This window comes from Symphalangus syndactylus, chromosome 7, assembly GCF_028878055.3.
Source record: "Symphalangus syndactylus isolate Jambi chromosome 7, NHGRI_mSymSyn1-v2.1_pri, whole genome shotgun sequence".
NCBI lineage: Eukaryota > Metazoa > Chordata > Mammalia > Primates > Hylobatidae > Symphalangus > Symphalangus syndactylus.
The window spans coordinates 38,492,554-38,513,496 of record NC_072429.2 but is presented as its reverse complement, the minus strand read 5'-3'; the positions used below and the strand labels follow the sequence as shown (position 1 = coordinate 38,513,496).

General features: G+C 37.2%; 1 protein-coding gene across 1 annotated transcript; it reads left to right on the top strand.

Annotated features, from left to right (window-relative positions):
- Positions 1 to 4,770: 4,770 nt before the first annotated feature.
- SPINK9 (serine peptidase inhibitor Kazal type 9) lies at positions 4,771 to 9,130 on the top strand. Its single transcript, XM_055285724.2, has 4 exons — positions 4,771 to 4,969; positions 5,722 to 5,753; positions 7,772 to 7,899; positions 8,945 to 9,130. Exons 1-4 carry the CDS (start codon positions 4,915 to 4,917, stop codon positions 8,988 to 8,990), a joined length of 261 nt encoding a protein of 86 aa, XP_055141699.1. The 5' UTR covers positions 4,771 to 4,914; the 3' UTR covers positions 8,991 to 9,130.
- The last annotated feature ends 11,813 nt before the right edge of the window (positions 9,131 to 20,943 follow it).

The following is a 20,943-nucleotide window of genomic DNA, read 5'->3' as shown; positions in this document are numbered from 1 at the left end:
GCTCTTTTAGGGCAGGCCTGGTGGTGACAAAATCTCTCAGCATTTGCTTGTCTGTAAAGTATTTTATTTCTCCTTCACTTAAGAAGCTTAGTTTGGCTGGATATGAAATTCTGGGTTGAAAATTCTTTTCTTTAAGAATGTTGAATATTGGCCCCCACTCTCCTCTAGCTTGTAGAGTTTCTCCATGGGCATAGGACCCTCTGAGCCAGGTGTGGGATACAATCTCCTGGTGTGCCGTTTGTTAAGCCCGATGGAAAAGCGCAGTATTAGGGTGGGAGTGACCCGATTTTCCAGGTGCTGTCTGTCACCCCTTTCTTTGACTAGGAAAGGGAATTCCCTGATCCCTTGCGCTTCCCAGGTGAGGCGATGCCTCGCCCTGCTTCAGCTCACCCACGGTGCGCTGCGCCCACTGTCCTGCACCCACTGTCCGGCACTCCCCAGTGAGATGAACCTGGTACCTCAGTTGGAAATGCAGAAACCACCCGTCTTCTGTGTCACTCATGCTGGGAGCTGTAGACTGGAGCTGTTCCTATTTGGCTATCTTGGCTCCACCCTCTAGAGGAATGAATTTTTAAAATGTGATATACACAATGGAATATTATTCAGCCTTAAAAGAAGGATATTCTGTCATTTGTGACAACATGGATGAAACTAGAAGATATTATGCTAGGTGCAATAAACCAAGCACAGAAAGACAAATAAATACTACATGATCTCACTTACATGTGGAATCTAAAAGAGTCAAACTCATAGTAGGAGATAGTAGAATGGTGGCTACCAGAAGCTATGAGTTGGGAAGTGGAGAGGGAAGGAGAAGACACTGGCCAAAGGGTGCAAAGTTTCAATTAGAAAAGAGGAATCTGTTTTGGTGATCTATTGCACAGCATAATGAGTACAGCTAATAATAACACATTCTATATTTCAACATCGCTAAAAAAGTGGATTTTAAATGTTCTCCAAAAAAAGATAAGTATTTGAAGTGACTGATACATTAGTTAACCAGATTTGATCATTCCACAATGTATACATCCATCAAAACATCACACTGTACTCCATAAATGTATACAATTATTATTTGTCAATTAAAAATAAAACTATATTTCAAAAAATCAATTCACCATAAAATAATTTATTTTTGGACTATTATAGTCTCTATTATACTGTTTTGATTACTATAACTTTGTAGTAAATTTTAATATTGGAAAATGTGAGTTTCTTTCTCAGATAGGCAACTGAGATTTTGATAGGGATTATGTTGAATCTGTAGCTCAATTTGAGGACTATGACCATTATAACAATGGCACATCTTGCTCTTTGGGGTCAGTTTTCTATAAAGGCATTGATGGCAAATGGCACAGATGGCAAAATTTGAATGTGACCTTAAGGTAAAGAGTACATATGAAGTTCTTTGGTCTATTCTTGCAATAGTAAATTCAAAAGAAAAAGTTATAAACTTAAAAATGTGTTCTTCCTGACTGTCATGTAAAGTAGGTACTAGTAATGTGATAAATCTGTTTCTATGAAGGAGGTCAACCTCCAAAACAGCAACCTCAAAGCACAGCAGTTACTTCAGAATGTTAAATGCCAAAGAGAATCTGAGGGGATTTGCCACACAGGCTGAGTTGTTCAGTAAATTCTCAAGTAAACCGTGAGGCTGTGTTCACTTACCCCATTCCCAACACAAACTTATTACAAATTAAGTTGTTTAATCTGAAACCTTGGAAATGTGATTTAACCTGAGACTCATTTACCTTCTATAAAATGGAAGTAAATAGCGATACCAATAGGTTTTTCTAGGATCTGTGCTAGATAAGCATTCACGACAGATAAAGTGGGGGACATTTGGAAGACTATAATTGGAAAAGTGGTGCAAAAGCAGTAGTACATAATGGGAACTCAAGTTCACCAGGCTTTTTGAAATATTTCTCAAGAACAAAACAGGCTTTCTCCCTCTTTTTCAGTATCTGTAATTTTATTGTACTCTCCTCAGAAAATACCATGGACTATTCTAAAGTTCCACTAAAGTGAAGAGCTGCACTCACCATAGAGGGAAAAGTGGGACTGACAATGAGGCTGCTAAATAACTCACACTAAATTGGATTTTTCTACTTGCTCTCTGAGATGCTCCCTGACAAGTCAGTGAGTAAAGGTCATCTTCTCTCAGTGTCAAGGAATTATACCCACTTCAAGTCAGAAATGGGACATTAGAGATCATCTTTACCTCACCTGGGAAACTTATACAGTAATTTTTTTTAAATTTAAAGATGAGTCTTAAATAAGGTTCCCAAATAATGAGTTGGTAGCATTTAAAAATTTTTCATATTTTGCCTCATAATGACAAAAACTTTATCACAGTCGGGATTCTGAAATTTGGGAACTTCTCATCTGGATTAGTGATCTTCCCATTACTCCAAGTAGCCAAGAGGACTCCATGAGCATGATCCAGGGGTCATTGTGGAAAGAGGGGTACAAGGAAACCAGGCTGCCACATTCCCACATTCCCACTTCATCTAACAGCACACTTATCTGTTTAATACGTCATGTTTTTACACAGCATTTTCCAACTCTACTGATGCAGGACAGGCAAGACCCAAAATTGCGGCTTAGCCAGGGAGGGCTCTTGGTTTCGTACAGGAAAGAATTCAAGGGCAAGCTGATGGTGTTATACAGCATCTTTTACTGAAGTGGCAGTATACAGCAGCAGCACAGCTACTGTTCCTTGCTGAGTTAAACGGGGCTAGCCGATAGCCAGTGTGCCCAGAGTAGCAGCTCAGAGGCAGTTCTGCACTCATATTTTACCCACTTTTAATTATACGCAAATTCAGGGACAGCTTATGCAGAAATTCCTAGGATGAAGGTGGTAACTAAAGGGTTGTCAGGTCATTGCCACGGAAAGGGGCAGTAATGTCTGGGTGTTGCCATGGCAATGGTAAACTGACATGGCATACTGTGAGGCATGTCTTATGGAGAAGTCCTTATGCTCCGGACCTGTTTTGGCTAGTTCCCAATTTGTTCCAGTGTCCAGGCTCTGCCTCAGGAGTCTAGTCCCACCTCTTTCCTGACTACTACTTACTCTTATGACCTTGAAAAACTTACTCCTCTGTACCTCACTTCATTCATTTTTAAATTCTTGATTGTAATAATACTTGTCTCATTAACTTGTTTTGAAATTTAAATGAGTTAATATACTTACAGCAGTTACAATAGTACCTGAGGCATAATATGTGCTCAGTAAGTATGCTTACTGTTATTGCTATTATCATCACCTTTGCAGGGTGATTCCTTTAATTCTAATATAATAGAATTATTATAATAGGAAAGAGAGATTGGGCTCAACTCTGGACACAACAGGGACAAGTGGGGATTTATAGCCAAGAAGAAGAATGAGGGGGTCGGTGGATAGAAAACTACTTAATAGAAGACATTAAGGGTAGGGGGGGATTCTTGATAAAAGGACCTAATAGGATTCTTGCTAAAGGCAGGCTAAGCAATTATATGTCAGAGGTGGAGGATAAGGAACTTTATCAGATATCAAGGGTGATCAGATATCAAGAGTGGGGGGGATGATTATGATTTAGTAGGATTCTTTACTAAAACTAAATTTAGTAAGTTCTTTACTAAACTGGGAGCTGGGGAGGCCAAAGACAAAATGAGGGCCAATACTAAGGCCTAGTCAAGAAAAGGGTCCAGAGGACCTTAAATAAGTTTGATCAGGAAGAGTCTTTCGGTTGGGCACCGAGGCTCACGCCTGTAATTGCAGCACTTTGGGAGGCCAAGGCAGGCAGATCTCTTGAGGTCAGGAGTTCAAGACCAGCCTGGCCAATGTGGTGAAATCTGGTCTCTATTAAAAATGCAAAAATTAGCCAGGTGTGGTGGCATGCTCCTGTAATCCCAGCTCCTTGGGAGGCTGAGTCAGGAAAATCCCTTGAACACAGAAGGCAGAGGTTGCAGTGAGCTGAGATCATGCCACTGCACTCCAGCCTAGCTGATAAAGCAAGACTCTATCTCCAAAAAAAAAAAGAAGACAGTCTCTCTCAAACTACATGAGAGCAGTCACAGTTTTTCATGGACTGTGGCATATTCAAGATAATTTACAGTCTCTAAGACAGAGTAAATGCTCATTAATATTTATGAGATGATCAAATGAAGATTAAAAAAGCCAAGGCTTATAGCGGATAAATAGCTTGCACAAGGTCACATAGAGAGTGGTGTAGCTGGCAATTAGTTCAGGTGTGCAAGATTCCCAAAGTTTCAGCTCGCAGAGATAGTATGATGATCTTGTCCCCAGATCATACCAGAATAAGTTCCAGCTATCTCTTTACTTTTGAAGGGAAATAAATGTGAATTTCAGCCTTAGATACTAATACTTCCATTAGTAGTATAAAGTGTCCTCCAATTCTACCCACAAAACCTGCAAGAGCTTCTTCCAGAGTTTTCTCATAGAGTCACTCTATCTGAAAACCAGCACATTCCAAAATCAGCACTTTTGTAGCCTTTATTAAAGAATTCAAATGACTCATGGTTTAATTAAGGAACAATTAAAACTTATTCAACCATGGCCAAAAGATTGGTGGCTTGTCTATTGCAAGTTATTGTATGAAATGAAAAATGCCACTGATTATGTACGTAATTGTAGTTCAAAGCAAAGTTACCATCTCATTCTTCATCCATCAGCCTGGGTTTGGGGACTAGCTATTAAAATGGCATGTGCAATTAGCTGTCTTTCACAAGAAAAGAATCGCCATGGCTCGCAGACATTTCTGACCTCTTTCTGGAGTTGTACTACTTAGAAATTGCTATTTCACAATTAAGGCAGGAATTCTTGAAAATATATAAGGCAGGATCCAAGTGAGCTGGACAGACACCAGGCCACTTCTCTTCCCTACATCTGACTGCCTTGGCCACTTCAGTACTATGAGAGCAACAGCCATTGTCCTACTCTTGGCTCTGACACTTGCAACCATGTTCAGTGAGTATCTCTGATAATACTGCCCCTGCCCTTGTACTAATAGCTCATGCAGTCTTCTGCCTATGTAATTCTGGGATATATGTAATTCATCACATAAATAATAAGGGAAACTTTTTAAAATGCATCTTTTGCCTCAACCAACAAATCGTTAAATCACATCACCTCAGGGGTAGAGTGGATGTTAACAGTCAGCTAAAGTCAAATGCTTATTCATAAGAATACTTTGTGTAATTTTTTAGGGAGATGATCATCCAGACTCTGCTTTGACTTGATGTCACCATTTACAGGGAACTCATTTATTCATAAAACATTACAATCAATTGTTTGGCACCATGGGCTATTCTTCTATTATTGAGTTAAAATTGGCCTCCCTAGAATTTTCAACCACTGTTCCAACATCTATCATCTACCCCTGTCCACAATAGCAGATCTCCCTAAATATGACTCACTTACTTCTTCTGTCTCTACTGAGCTCTGGTTATGAGGTAGAAAATATTAAGACAAACTTCTCATTCATCGTGGCATCTTTTCCATTTCTTTGACTAGATTCCACTTCCACTCCAAAAAAGAAAAAAATTTAAAGATACGTGTGAAGAGCTTCAACCTTTGATACAATGCTGATACACAGTTGTGAAGAGAGACTTACATTTTTATGACAGGCTGAAAGCTAAAGCATAAATCAAAGATTATTTTTCTAGTAAGATTAGGTTCTTCCAGAGTTTAATATTGTCTTGTCTTTGTTTTTCTTCCAGGTATAGAATGTGCCAAGCAGACGAAACAGATGGTCAGTACACCCATCCTACTTTTACGTAATTTTAAAGTCAGTATCAGTAAGGAAATATTTGATACTACATAGTAATTAAATTTCTATATGTTTGAATATTTACTTTATGTGTATCAAAACTGGTTTTATTTCAAAAATTGTCAGCAGATCTTTCTAAAATGGAGAAAGTAGAACAAGGTGGTGAGACACTAGCAACAAAGTTAGAAAGGCCTGGTCTTTAATTCCACCTTTTTGATCACGTGGCCATGGGCAACATACTTATAACATTATTCCAAGACTTGAAGCCATAGTATTTGAAAAGAGCTTAGCACAGTGCCTGGCACATAGTGAAACTCAATAAGGGCAAGTCATGATTCTTATGATGTTTAAATGGGTCACAAGTATCTTTGTTCTCTGTCTTAGAAAATAAGGATTTAATTTAGCCTTCCATTCATGACTCAGGTTAGAGTAATGAGTATTGTTGAAAAAATCTAGGTGTGGTAGTAAAAATCTTATTTGGTACTTAATTTGAGTTCCACTCTAAACTCTGTTGCTTATTAACTGTGTGACACTGGGGCCTGGGAAATTTATTTTATGTCTTTTGAGACTTTTGTTTTACCTATTAAAGACAATAATAGGGTTAAGGATACAAATTTTGGAGTCAGATGGGCCTGAGTTCAAGCCATCCTTCATGATTTAGTAGCTGTGAGAGGATGTAAAGGATTACTGAAAGTTACGAGCTTGGTAGTTTCCCATCACATTTTTGAGTATCACATAAACTCTCTCCCTGGGATTTGAGCAGGCAAGAAGAGGAAGTGAAATCACGCTGGCATATACTTACCATCAGGCACTGCTGTTTCTATTTTGCTGCACTAGCCTCTAAGGTCCTCCTGCCATTATGCCATGCATACCTATCTTTGCATCAGCTCCACTAACCTTAGCCCAAAAACAGGAGGTGTACGGAAGCTAATGAATGAATGAATGAATGAATTAATGAAGCATATCTGGAGGGAAAGAAGAATTCAACTTTAAGTTTGAGTATATTCCAAGCTATTCAAGTAGAGATACTTAACAATTAATAAAATATCATGCCTAGACCTCTCAGACAAAACAAGCTAGAGATGCAGTCTTTTATATACAGCTGGAGTTTGTGTAGACCCGAAAGAGAAATCAAAAGATAAAAAATTGTGCCTATTATTCATTCAATATTTTCCATGCAATGTAGTGCTAAGCATTGTACACATATCTTTTCATTTACATACTTTTTACTTCCACCCTACAATGTGGTTATTATCTTTATTTTACAGGTAAAGAAACTAAAGTTTAAAGAGGTAAAATAATTTTTACAGGGTCACATAGGATTTGCATTCAGATGTGTTTGACTTTACATGCTCTTCTATATGCTCATAGATTTTTTAAAAAATATGAAAAACTTTTCTTGGGAATTGCCTACCTACTTCCACAGGCTTTGCTCTAGGAATTTAGAACACTGGTTCCCAACTACAATATTAAGATACATTCATCTATGTGCCAGTGAAGTATATAACAAGTAAATTGTTACCAATAATTAGTAGTAAAAATCTGTCAATAATGTACTGGTCATTAAAATGATAGTAGTTATCCCTATATTTCACACTTGCATTCATATTGAGCTTTTTCAGTGAAAGACAGAAATAGTAGGATAATTCCTACAGAAAATATATGACACTTATGAGTATTCCCACGAGAATGGTTGCATTTGAGAATATGCCATGTATTTTAAGAACTGACACATCAACCAGTATAGTGAGAAAAAAAATCTATTTTTACATTAAGCTATGATTTGGGAACCAACTATGGTAAAGATGTTTATCAGTCATGATTTTATATCTGACATAAAACATCTTTACATTTGAAATGTCTTGAAGGGGGTAGATGAGAACCAACAATTGTAATAAGAAACATGCATTGAGAGCCCTCTGAGCTTGCTTGGAAAATCCTAAATTCTGATAATAAAGATTTGGTTGAAAGAGCTGAAGGTTTTTAACATGTTTTTTCAGGTTGACTGCAGTCATTATAAAAAGCTACCACCAGGACAACAGAGATTTTGTCATCACATGTATGATCCAATTTGTGGATCTGATGGCAAAACTTATAAAAATGATTGTTTCTTCTGTTCTCAAGTTAAGTAAGTATTAAAATGTTTTCTTTTTCATATTTAAGGTAAAAGTATATATTAAGACAAATTAGAAGGTGTGATGTAGGGCCTAAGGAATATGTGAATCATATCATGTTGTCTCTAACAAACAGAACCTTCCAGTTGGTAGAATTTGGGAGTCCCTGATATCACAATATCTCCACATATTCTAGAAGTAAGAGTGAATCAGAGAATTCTAAAATCTCCAAGTTGAAAGGAAATATATGGTCATCTAGTTCAACTTCCACTTGATAATCTATTGCTTAAACTTCCTCTACAGAAAAGTTACCAGGTAGTCTCACAGTCCATCTGGATTATTTCCAGGGATAAGGAATATCCTCCCTCCTAGGCATCCCATCCACATCTGGTAGAATGAGCCATGTTTTTGTTCAGCTTTAGCAACTAGGCTTGGATATGTTAGAGCCCCCTAATGCCTGGTACAACAGGGATATCTGCAAAATCTGAAGAACTTCTTCTGTTTCAGAGTATTATATCTCAACAGAATATATGTTGGTGCTATAGTAAAAATTACACTTAAAAAATCAAGTAGCCAAAAGTAGTTTAAAGATTATAAACTAATCATCTCCAAGATATATTAACATTAGTTCAAAAATTATAAAATAATGAATGATATACTGGAATGTATAAAAACATATGGGTCATTTTAAATATTTTCAAAAATATAGATGAAATACAAATGAGCATCTAACATATGCGGCATATTGTTCTGGTTCTTTTTTTAATAAAAGAAAAATAACAATTTTTGTGAAAAGAGACTCCTAAGTGTGTGTTTCCCTTAAATTAAAAAAAAAAATTAAAACGTTTTCAGGGATATAAATTGTGATGTATTTGAGCATCATCCTTATGTAATCAGCACCAGTTTCAAAAATATTTCTAAATTGCAGTCACTCCTTTTAAAAACATCAATAAGCGGGGAAACTTGAATACATTTTTAGGATTCATTAGTGAAGTTTGGATGCTAATGAAATGCCTATGGGCTCAGCATTTCTCATTTGTTGCTATATTCTCTCCACAGGAAAACTGACGGCAAACTTAAATTTGTACATTTTGGAAAATGTTAAATCTATCTTGTGAGTCCAAAATATCTTTTAATGCATCTATTCACAAGAGACACACTTCTGTTCCCATATTATCTATGCCACATTGCCTACTCATCACCATATGTAGATTTCTTTGTATAATAAAGCAGATATAAGGGAAATAAATGTGCACCTGACTCCTTTTTGGGGGGGAACTGAGTTGAATTTTCTAGATTTGTTTTTTACTTTTGGGTGCTGTCTAATAGATAATTTTAGGGAGAAAAAAAGGGCCAATCAAGACTAGCAATAGGAACTAGAAAATTAAAGGCCCTGAAGCTGATGCATTGTTCTTACCCAGGCTAGGAAAACACTCCATGTACATTACTCAGTTATTGAACATCCCTGAAATGTGAACAGATAAAGAGAGACCCTTCAGGCACAAGAATCAGAAAACACTGCTTTGCTAGACGTCTCTTGGGTTTAAGACACTGAGAATTGCTCCGGATTGGGACTGCTCTCCAACTGTTTCCTACCAGAGAATATGTTTGTAAAATGTGGCTGGTAAAAAAAATGGTTGGTAAAGTTGTGCAGCCTCTCACATATTAGTTGACGTCTCTGATATTTTTCTTTCTTGAATGCTTGATCTCAGGTCTGAGACCTGAAATTTAGCTTATCCTACTATTATATCACAAGTTTCTTAAAGACCAGAGAATATGCCTTGTAAATCTTGGTAATCCATTTGTGCATATATTCAATCACAAATATCTATTAAGGCCTACTTTGTCAGTGTCAGTGTTCTGCCTTGGAGAATACAATGTTGAGTAGAGTAGATATGGTCTTGCCACCTTGGAGTTTATATTCTGTGAAGGAATTCCTATGCTTGGTACAGCATCTTGCATAAAACTTATATAGAAACATGCTCAATAAATTGAATTGAAATTAAGCAACATTTTCATTAGATTATAACAGAGTCACCCATGAATTTAACATATGAAAACCTACCTATATACTATCTATAAAGAGGGAGAAAGAGAAAATGTAGTCAAGCCCTTTTTGAGCTATGATCTGGTCTTGCAACTTCATCACAGATTCAGGGAACAAGACTGTCTATCAGAATGACCCATGTTAACCTCCACAGAATTCAGGTACAATGGTGTTTGGTGTTTCTTTTCTTTTCTTTTCTTTTCTATTTTACATTTTTTTTTAACTTTCAGAATGATGCAAGACCATCACTAACATTACTTAAAAACACTCTCTTTAAATTTGTTGATTGGAATTTAGAGAGGGAAAAAAAGTGCTCTTCAAAGAAACTCTTTAAAGGAATTAAAAATATTAACCTAGAATTTATTCATCCATCTTTTCACCAAATATTTATTAAATATTCACTCTGCCAGATGCTGCTAGAAATGAATCAGAGAGCAAATAAATATAAACATTAGTCTGTTTTTCATGGAGTTTTAAGTCTAGAGAGAAAGAATTATGTTAACAATATATCAATCTTTAATATACATATTTGAAAAAGCTAGACTTAGACTGGGTAATGAGGAAAGACTTCCCTGAGAAGGTAACTTATAAGCAGAAACCTGAAGGATGGATAGAAGTCAGTAAAAGAAAATGGTGGGCAAGAGCAGTGAGTTGGAGTTGGGGGAGGTTGGCCATGGGGTTGAGAAACGAGAAGCAGCCAGGCACAGTGGCTCATGCCTGTAATCCCAGCACTTTGGGAGGCCAAGGCAGGAGGATTGCTGGAGCCTAGAAGATAAAGACCAGCCTGGGCAACATGGTGAAATGCCATCTTTACAAAAAACAGAGAAAATTAGCTGGTGTGGTAGTATATGTCTGTAGTTTCAGCTACTTGGGTGGCCGAGGCAGAAGAATCAATTGAGCCTGGGAAGTCCACTTGAGCCCGGGAGGTTGAGGCTGGATGTCAAGGCTGCAATGAGCTGAGATTGCACCCCTGCACTCTGGTCTGGGTGATGAAGTGAGACTCTGTCTCAATAATAATAATAATAATAAATGAAAAAGAAAAGAAAAGAAAGAGAGAAGCATCATTCCAAGCATTGTGAATACATGAGACTGCAATGTAGAAAACCAGTATAAAGAGTTGTTGGCCAATTCATGTTTTCCAACCACTCTTCTTTGTTATCCTCTCTACCACCCACTTCCCACAATCCATTTTCTAACAGCCTTCAGAGTGATATTTCTAAACACAGACCTCATCATCCATTCCCCTGGTAAGGTTGCTTCAGTGAGTCTCACTGCTTACAGCCTCACCAATATCGGCCACCTCACTCTCCAAACTCATCTCTCTCCATTCCACAGTTTGCCCCAGACTAGTCACCACTCTCAGAACCTCCCATGCACTCTGAAATTTTGCACATGCTCATCCCTCTTTCTACAATTCTCTTTCCCACTTTTCCATCTTACCAATTTCCACATCATCTTTCAGCCTTAATGTCATTATCTTTAAAAAGCATCTCCTATGTATTTGGTCCCCCTAAATTAGCATACTTTATATTATTTTCACTTTAGCTCTGTAACCATCTATTTCCACTGGCATATTGCAGGCTTGCAGTTGGCATGCCATAGGTGTTCAATTAATACCTTATAAATTAACTAAGTTAAATTAAAATGAATTGAATTTGGCTTCTGTCAACAAGTAAGCAAGGAAACCATGATGTCTTTTCCCAGATAACTCTGAAGTCAGGTGTCTTCACTCCCGATCCAGCTCCAACATGAGAATATATATCTATTTGCATTCTGCATCAACCCAAACTCTGCTTCTTCAAGTTCCCTATGAAGAATCCACCAACATACAAACAATAGAGAGCAATAAATGCTTTTCTAGAGATTGTGGAGGAGTCATCAAAATGGCCATTACTTTGCACAGCCCACAGCCCAAGATTCCTTATTACATTCCTTTCATCTCTTGCAAAACCACCTTGTAAAATCCTTGTCATTTGTAACATGAAAAAAATTACCATAAAATTTTAAAGATATACAAATAAAATAAGATGAAAACAATTAAATAATTACCAAAACCTGTTGCTAGAACTGAAGCCTACACAAATTCTAAGAAATCTCACTTTATTTCATTTTTAATTAGCTCTTCCTCACATTTAAGCAAAGCACGCATTACTATATCCAATTAACCAGTCCTTGTAAAACAGGTAACTCACGTCTGTCAGAGAACAATTTTAAGCTGAAGTATTGACTTTGGAATGTTGATTAACAATAAGGGTGTAGATCAAGGAAATGGAATCCAGAGTTATAAATACGTTCCTTAACAAAACACATCCACATAGACACATTCTGAAAATATTTCAGAATTTCTTTTAAAAAGAACTCTAAATCCAAACACAGCAGTCAATATAAAATTAAGCTTTTTAAGAGCACCTGCTTAAAAATAGGAAAAAGGCTACTGGAGTTCTGCGAGATGCTTCTGGAGAGTTCAGGAAACTGGTGCATCACTCCCACTTGCCAGACTCGAAGTGATCCTTTCTAGCACATGAGGCATTTCATGCTCACAAACAGGTGTGGAGGTTAAAACAACTGAAGCCCCACCCAGCCAAGCCCTGCATGACTAATCAAAGAGTAAGCCTGGCTTTGGGTTTCTTTCTATCCTTGTGCCCAGTTTCTGAATCTTATTCTGCCTGCCCGTGAAACTCCTGGTGACTGCTGCATCCCCAGCCTGAGCCCCTGACTCTGTAATGTGCCCAGGAGCCTAGTCCTCTGGTACTTTGCACCTCTAGGTTGTGCTCCTTGCTTCTCTCTTCTCCACTTTACTACTTCTAGAATGGCAGCCCACTGGCAAACACCCTTAAAACACTGGCCGCCCTACTTCTGTTTTGGCTGCCTGTCTGGGCTCCAATTGTTTCTTATACATCTCTGAGGCCCACTAATTGCTTGAACTACCATCTGTTTGCTGCCACACCCTTTAGATATTAACTTGTTCTCCCTGTCAAACTAAAATTATTTGTGAAGCCTGTAGAATATAATGGTTAAGAACTAAGGGGCTTTGGGCAGAGAAAGCCCTGGAGTCAAATTTAGGTTTGCCACTTCTAAGTAGCCTTGAGTTAGTGGCTTAATCTCTGAGTTTCGGTTCCTGCATTTCGAATGGAGACAATAACAGTTCCTTCCAGATTAGCATGAACTAATATGTATACAGCACATAATATTGTGCCTGGCATGTAATTAGCTAACAAGAAATGGTAGATTTAAAATATAATAACAAAAATCTGTACTTGTAATAAGTTTGCCCCGTAAGCCTATGGGTGATTCTAATTTAGGTTGTGGCACTTCTTAGTATTTTCTGCAACCCCACCCTATCACAACCACCACTCCCACTTGACCCTATCCTGAGATACAGCACTGAGAGCCTCCTGTTAGAGTAGATAATCACAGGGACAGCCACAGAGGTCAGCAGAGCGGCTTGACTGCAATGAAATGAAGACACAAACCTCCATTAGGGCTTCTAGAAGGACATTTAAAAAATTATCCTCAGTGTTTTTTAGAAATAAAATAAAAGTATATATAGATATCTTCTGGTTTCAAGCCCCTTAAGAGCAGGGAATTGGGTCTTGTTCATCCTTGTGTCTCAAATAAATATTCATCTCTTCTGCCTGACCCATAGTAGGCAACGCCTGACATACATATGTAATTTTTAAACTGTTAGGGTAAACGACATCAAAACAAACTCTACTGTGAGGGAAAACAACATCAAAACCAACTCTAGGATAAATATATTTAAAAACACATATGTAATATCCTAAGGGCACAAAGAGCCCCATAGTGAATTCTACATTGCCTGAAAATTACAAAAGAGACCAGTATTATTTAGCCAAGGCCAGAGAACAAAACCAACTGAATACCTCCACAGATGAAGAAATGTTTCTAGAATCTGTGGTTGCATGAGTGTCCTTCCTAAAAGAGAGGGAGATGGAAATAGAATTAGAGGAGAGCTGGTAGCCTGAGCAGCAGTAAAGAATGGCAGCTGGAGGGGAGGCATAGTTTAAAACATAGAGCGAGCGCACGTGCTATTTTGTAAACTGAGTGATAAGACGTATGAGCATGTGTATTGTCATTATAATTATTATTTAAACTGTATGTTTATTATATACATTGTCTATATACAATATATGACAAAATAGAGAAAAGATTAGAAGGACAAGGAGAAAATAAGTAGGTGTTCTCAGGAATAAATTGGCCATGAATTTGAAAACATTTGCTTTGTGAAAAGCATCAATATATTTGCATTTAAGGTATTTTCTTAAAGACACCTTCTCTAACATCTTCAAGCCTCTTTGATCACAAGGACTTTTTTCCCTTAAGGGAATTACTTTTCTACTAAAATAGTATTAAGTTGACCAGGAAATCTGTCTACATAGGGGCCCACTTTACAGAGAATGTAATGCAGACTGGAGTAGGGCATTACGTTGCCTAACTGTGGTGAATATTTCCACTTTCTCTGTGACAGCTTCCATGAAGAGCAAAGCAAAGCATCAAGAGCATTTTCTGACAGAAACTTTTGGTCAAAGAAGACACCTTAAATATTGAACCAGTGATTCAGAAATCTAAAGATTTCTGGATATCACAGACCAATTACATTTTTTATAATTATTTATTGTAAAATAAAGCAAAAACCAAAATAGAAATTCTATTTGTTGCAAGACAAAAATCACCCACAATTTTTAGGAAACTGTGTCATCATTTTAGCCCTTATCTATATAAAGGCACAAAATTCACATATTGGCAATAATATAATAAATAAAATGTTGTATTCCCTTTGGCTTAATGTTAAAATGCAAGAATACTTGCATTTTGGGTCTGTTTTTCCTTCCTCCCAAACAATAACCTCCTAAAATAACTGAAACAAGCAGTAAACATAATATTTATATAAAGTAACTACTGGAAGAGTAATAGTGGTATTGAACAACCACTGAGGAAGACCAGTGGTCGTTAAATGGCATTCTAAGGAAATTTAGGAATTCCCAAGTATGCTGCAGCAGCTCAGTAAAGAAAAAGCAGGACCAACAAACTAGACTTCTCTACTCCAACTTCAATTCAGAGATGCATCTCTTTTATATATTTTTTATACTAGGTTATGGTTAGATTCCCAGCTTCACTACTGGCTAGCTGTATGAACTTGGGCAAGTGTTTAATTTCCGGGATTCAGTTTCCTCTTCAGTTACATAGGGATCCTGTTTGTGCCCACTTCATAGAATTTGTGTAAGCATTAAACAACTTCATGAATGAGAGTGCTTAGAATATTTATGGTACATAATTAGCATTCAACAAGTATTAGTATGACTGTTAAAAAGTACAAAATACTGATGGCTACAATCCTCACACTCATTGCAGGAATTGTCTCCATGGGATTCCTAACAGATATTCATGTAACTTCATGGATCCCTGGAGTGAGCAGGAGCTCATCATTTCTGGAGGCAGTAATTAATGAGGAATTTTACTACCAAAAGGTCATCAAGTTAAATTGACCATGTATTATTTACCCCCTCATGTGTCCTAAATGTAGCTCTTGGGGCCACAGAGAAAAAGTCTAGTTGAGAACACTTTCGGTATTTTTAAGATAGTTCTTGCATGCCTCCTGAGTTTACTAACATTCATTGAAGAGTATCTGATACCAGGTTCTTACTAAATGCTTTACATCATAATCTTATTTAAATCCCAAAATAACCTTATGAATACAGACCTTTTAATGTCACCAGCTTGGAAACTTCCTTGAAGACAGTGTTTATAACGTTTACTAGGGTATACCTAACACCTAATATAGTAATGAACACAGTAGGAGTTCAAAAAACCAAAAACCAAAAGTAATAAGTTAATGAATGAGTCCTCTTTTTTCTCAGTTGTGAAAAATGAGGTTCAGTGAAGACAGACTATGTTGTTCAAAACAAATAGGAAATGATGGAATTGTGATTGGCAAGCGCATTTACTGGGTCCAGAACCCAAGCTTTTAAACACTGCTGTACGGTGTTCCCTAGGCAACATCATAATTCCTATCCCCACAGCAGCTCATCTGAACAGATTCTGGCTGTTTTATTGATTTACAGGGAAATAAATGTTAAGTAAGCTCTCTGTAATCCAACCTTTTCAGGCTGTAGGTGCTACGTTCATTAGTGTCACAGAGTGCCTTCCAGCCCATGAATGCAAAAAGCCAGAGGAACTGCCAGTGGTCTTATTGTAAAGCCAAAGAATGGCTCTTTGAAAATGCCATTTTGCACAGTTAAAGCCAAAGGGCATAAATAAGGAATATTTTCTTAAAATCTTCATTCCTGGTAACCAAGTTATTCCCGAATGTTTGGCATAGTGAGAAGCGCAAATGTTGCCCTTCCTTTAGAAATGGCAATGCAGTTGATGATCACTAGCTAAGTATGCCTCTTGAGACTGAACACAATGGAGGTCTCTGGTTCTTGATGCATCAAAATATACGTGGCCTCTTAGAGTTAGCCATGTTTGGAGATATGGCAATCATGGTCAAAGCATCAGGGACAGTCCAGCTTCTGTACCATCTGATTCTTAAGACATACACATGGATCCTTATTCTAGTGCCTGAGAATGCTACTGATCTTCCCTCTAAGGAAACTTATATAAGCAACTTCCAACAGAGAACAGGTAGATTCACAGCAGGTGTTCAGTTAGCTCTCTCCCTATCTCCATTCATTGCACCACCAAATTCTACACTCTTAACAAAGTCATTCTCTGTTAAAGAACATGGGTTACTAGTTGATCCTTGTCAACCAAGATCAGTGAATGGATTCCTCTGCTTTATGACCAGTGTAGAACTTGACCTGACAGGGTTCCAGAAGAGGGATCTGGGTAGAGAACCAAGACAGCTGGTGATGAGAGCCTTACTGATCATTGCAGCAGATTCACATGAAAATGGTGCCATTGTAGAAAATGAGTTCTGAACCCAAGAATCTATTTTTAAGACTTATTTTAGAAATTCACTAGTTACGAGATTTTGAGCAAGTTATTTAGCTTCTCTAAGGGCCAGTTTCCTCCTCTATAAAACGGAGATGATGGTAATATCCACCCCAGACTTATATGTGAGTCTAATAAGATAACAAAATATATGTGAACACGGTAAGAATTATTCATGTACCATTCAAATGTAACATAGCATTAATTTGGGTCATATTATGTAATAATATTCCACAGGAATTATTTCCAATGATTCATTATTTTAAACCTGTTCTAGTGCCATGATCTGGGAAACAGTCATTTCTTAATCAAGATGACACATCTAACTAGGACATAATTCAAGCCTTTAATGGGCTAGGTTAATAACAGCAGGTTACTTCTTTTGCCTCCACCTTTAGCCACTTTCAGCGTCATGGAAACAATAACCCCTCTTGATCCTACCACTTTGATTTATCTTCTGAACTGAGAACCTGAGTCCAAGAATTCTAAGGTTCTTTCATCTCAAAAATGAGCAAGTCTATTTTGTTTTTGTTTTTGTTATGCATTTTTCTCTCTCCATCAAGAAATCACTGAATCACATTGTCTCAGGAGTGGAGTGGAGCATAAAGCTCATCTAACCCAACTTCTTACTGTATAATAAAGTTTCCTGTGGGATCCCTGAAGGTGATCACAATCCAATCTCTGCTTTGATGCAACAACTCTCTTGTCAAAAAAAAAAAAAAAAAAAAAAAACCCAGCCCATTATTGACCCGTTTGTTTATAGAATATTCTTACTTTATTGAGTAGAAATCAACATTGATTCAACTCATCATCTATGACTGACACAAGATTTTAAAGGTTTAAAAATATATCATGCTTTTATCCATTCCATATTTATTGAGTACTAAATATGGTCTGGCATTATTTACTAAACTCATCTCTCATGATGATGATGGTCACTTTCCCAGGCCAAGGCCCTTTTCCCTGTATTCTATTCTCCCCTCAACCTCTCTAAAAGAGCAACCATCGCATTCCCACACTTGCTGAGTGAATCAACCCTGATAATTATTTTAATTCAAAGCCTTGAAGAGAACCCTATTTCAGTGGCACAGACTAATAACTGAAGCAAATAACCATATTTTTTTCAAAAAATGGTTTGTATTTTATTCTAGATGGAAAACATGTGTCCCAGAGAAAATGGTCATTCCACAACATATAGTATATAATTATTATTTTTATGTAATCTAAAAGTTGGGATAAATTTTTCCATCACAAAAATCAAAAGCCCTTTCATATATTTTTCAACATGTAAAATACATGATTTAGAGTCACCTATCAGAAATGTATTTGATATGCCATATAATTTTGTTATGTAGCTAATATTTACCCATTTGAATATCAAAGCTGGTTTCACTGAAAGCATTTTAGATTCAAATCATTATTAAATGAAGTTAATAGAACATAGTAGCCATACATGTACTGGCTTTAGAGTCAGGCAAAATTCTGTTGATTCCCAGTTTTGTCACTATGTGGCTAGAATAAATGACTTTTTCTGGACCTCAGTCTCCTCATTTACAAAATGAAAATAATTATAATACCTGCCTCATTGGATTGCTAGGAGCTTAAATGCCATAAGTCTTATAAAGAGCTCAACATAGCCCTTTGCACATTGTAAAAATTCTAGGAGGGCTCCCATGTTAGGCCATTCTTGCATTGCTATAAAGAAATACTTGAGACTGGGTAATTTATAAACAAAAGTAGTTTAATTGGCTCATGATTCTGCAGCCTATATAGGAAGCATGGTGCTGGCATCTGCCTGGCTTCCGGTGAAGCCTCAGGGAGATTTCAGTCATGGTGGAAGGCAAAGCGGGAGCAGAGCAGAAACATCACATGGTGAAAGTAGAAGTAAAGGACTGGTGGTGCCACACACTTTTAAAGGACCAGAACTTGTGTCAACTCAGAGCAAGAGCTCACTTATCACTAAGAGCTCACTTATCACTAAGATGGCCCAAACCATTCTTGGGAGATCTGCCCCCATGATCCAAACACATCCCAGCAGGCTTCACCTCCAAGACGGGGTATTATATTTCAACAGGAGATTTGGGTGGGGACAAATATCCAAATTATAGCAACTACCTCGTATTATTACAAAATGGTCATATATGTCTTTACTTACCCATCAAGGGATGAAGAACATGATTTAGCCTTTCTATTTTGATTCATTGTGAAAATTGTTAATATATTTTAGACAATTCTCATATAAGGCAATAAAAACTTTCATTTAGCGGGCAAGCAATCTAAGCATCACACTTAGTTGTCTTTGAGACTGAGACTTGTAAGTAAAACAGTATAAAATAAGCATACAAATCAAGATTATTGACTTTAAAATCATAGGGTTGGTCTCAAGTAATAGGTTCATCAATTAACAGCTATATGATCCTGAAAATTTTACTTAACTTTTCTGTTTTGGTCTCCTTTTCTTTAGGAAAATTTATAGTATTTACCTCAAAGGATTGCAAGAGTTAAGCAGTAGCCACATGTAGGGTTTTCAGAGGGCTCCTGGTAGCTAGCCAGTGTTGGATGTCAGATATCGCCATTTTGTTTTCCCAAGACGCATGCGTTCTGTAAAAGAAGTGGCAAAGGAGTGTTTGTGAAATGATGAGTAAGTTGGTTTTGAACAATAAGTAGGAGTTTTTTTCTAAGCAAGCAATGAGAGGCTGCAAATCGTAGGGATTAAAGTACTTTACCTCGATTTGGGAGCAGTGAGAATTTGACTGGAACTAAAATGAAGTATTTGTCTGAGGGTTGTGGGTACAGGTTTGGTAGTGGACTCAAGAGCTCTCCTAGGGCTATGAAGAGCCCTGAGGTAGCTTGGGGTAGTGAAGACCACTCCACAGTGTTGGGAAAGTCAGCCTCCATCTTGCAGCCACACAACCGTATATAGTATTAATAGGGAGTTTCTAGCAGGCCTGTGCTTGAGAAAAATTTCTCTCCAGACAGAAGTAGTAAAAATAATGATAGAAAATACATATAGTCCTTTTTTACATGACAACTACTATTCCAAGTGCTTAATTCATATAAATGCATTTAATGTTCAAAACAACTATATGAGGTAGGTACTATTTCCCCATTTTACCTGTGGAAAAGGTCACATAAAGGTTAAGCAATTTGCCCAAGTTTAGGTGAGATTTGAAACCAAAAATTTAGCAGCACAGTCTCTACTTTTAAACACTACACCATACTGCCTCTGCATAGTAGTGAGGCGAAGAGATGATGAGAAATAAAAAAAGAAAGGAGAGGAGAGGGCAGCTCTCTGCTGAGTTATGGAGGATGGAGGATGGGTAGAATGAGGAGAGAGAGCAAAGGAGAAAAGTTAGGAGACATTTGGAAATTATAATGTGGATCTAAATAAAATTAGTCAACAGGAGAAAAAAGCAGGGCATGGAAGATGGGAGATAAATTTCAGAAACAGAACTTAAAAAGAGTTGGCAAACTATTTATATGCATGATTAGGAGAACTTAAATATTTAGATGGTGTTGATGTTTTTCGTTTGGACCATTGCTTACACGGTGATGTTATTACTTCTCAGTCAGTTTTCTATACAACTAGGTGCAGAATTTGTTGTCCTTAATGTGTTCCAACCCTTCCTACTTAATGTGCAATGCTGCCTTACATTTTGCAAGAGATTTTGTCATTCTTGTCTCCACTAGAGTCTGTGGTGGTATTTGGTCAGCATTGTGTCTTATATAATCTCAGAACCCTTCCCAGTGCCTTAAAAACAATAGGGTCACAACATGTAGAAGAATAAGTAAGTGGTAGGAGCAGGTTGAGAGGGGGAAGATGAGTTAAATTTTGGATACCTTAAGTCTGCAGATACTGCAAGATACTCAAGTAGAGATGTTCGGCAATTGATTAGAAATTCAGAGTATGTACTCTGGGATAGTAAAAAATACTGATGGAAATTTTGTAATCATCTGCGTGGATAACTTAAGACAAAACTAAATACAATAACTAAAATTTAGTCCTTACTGTTTGTAACACACTATAGCAATCCTAAACATGTTTGATTTCTTTTAT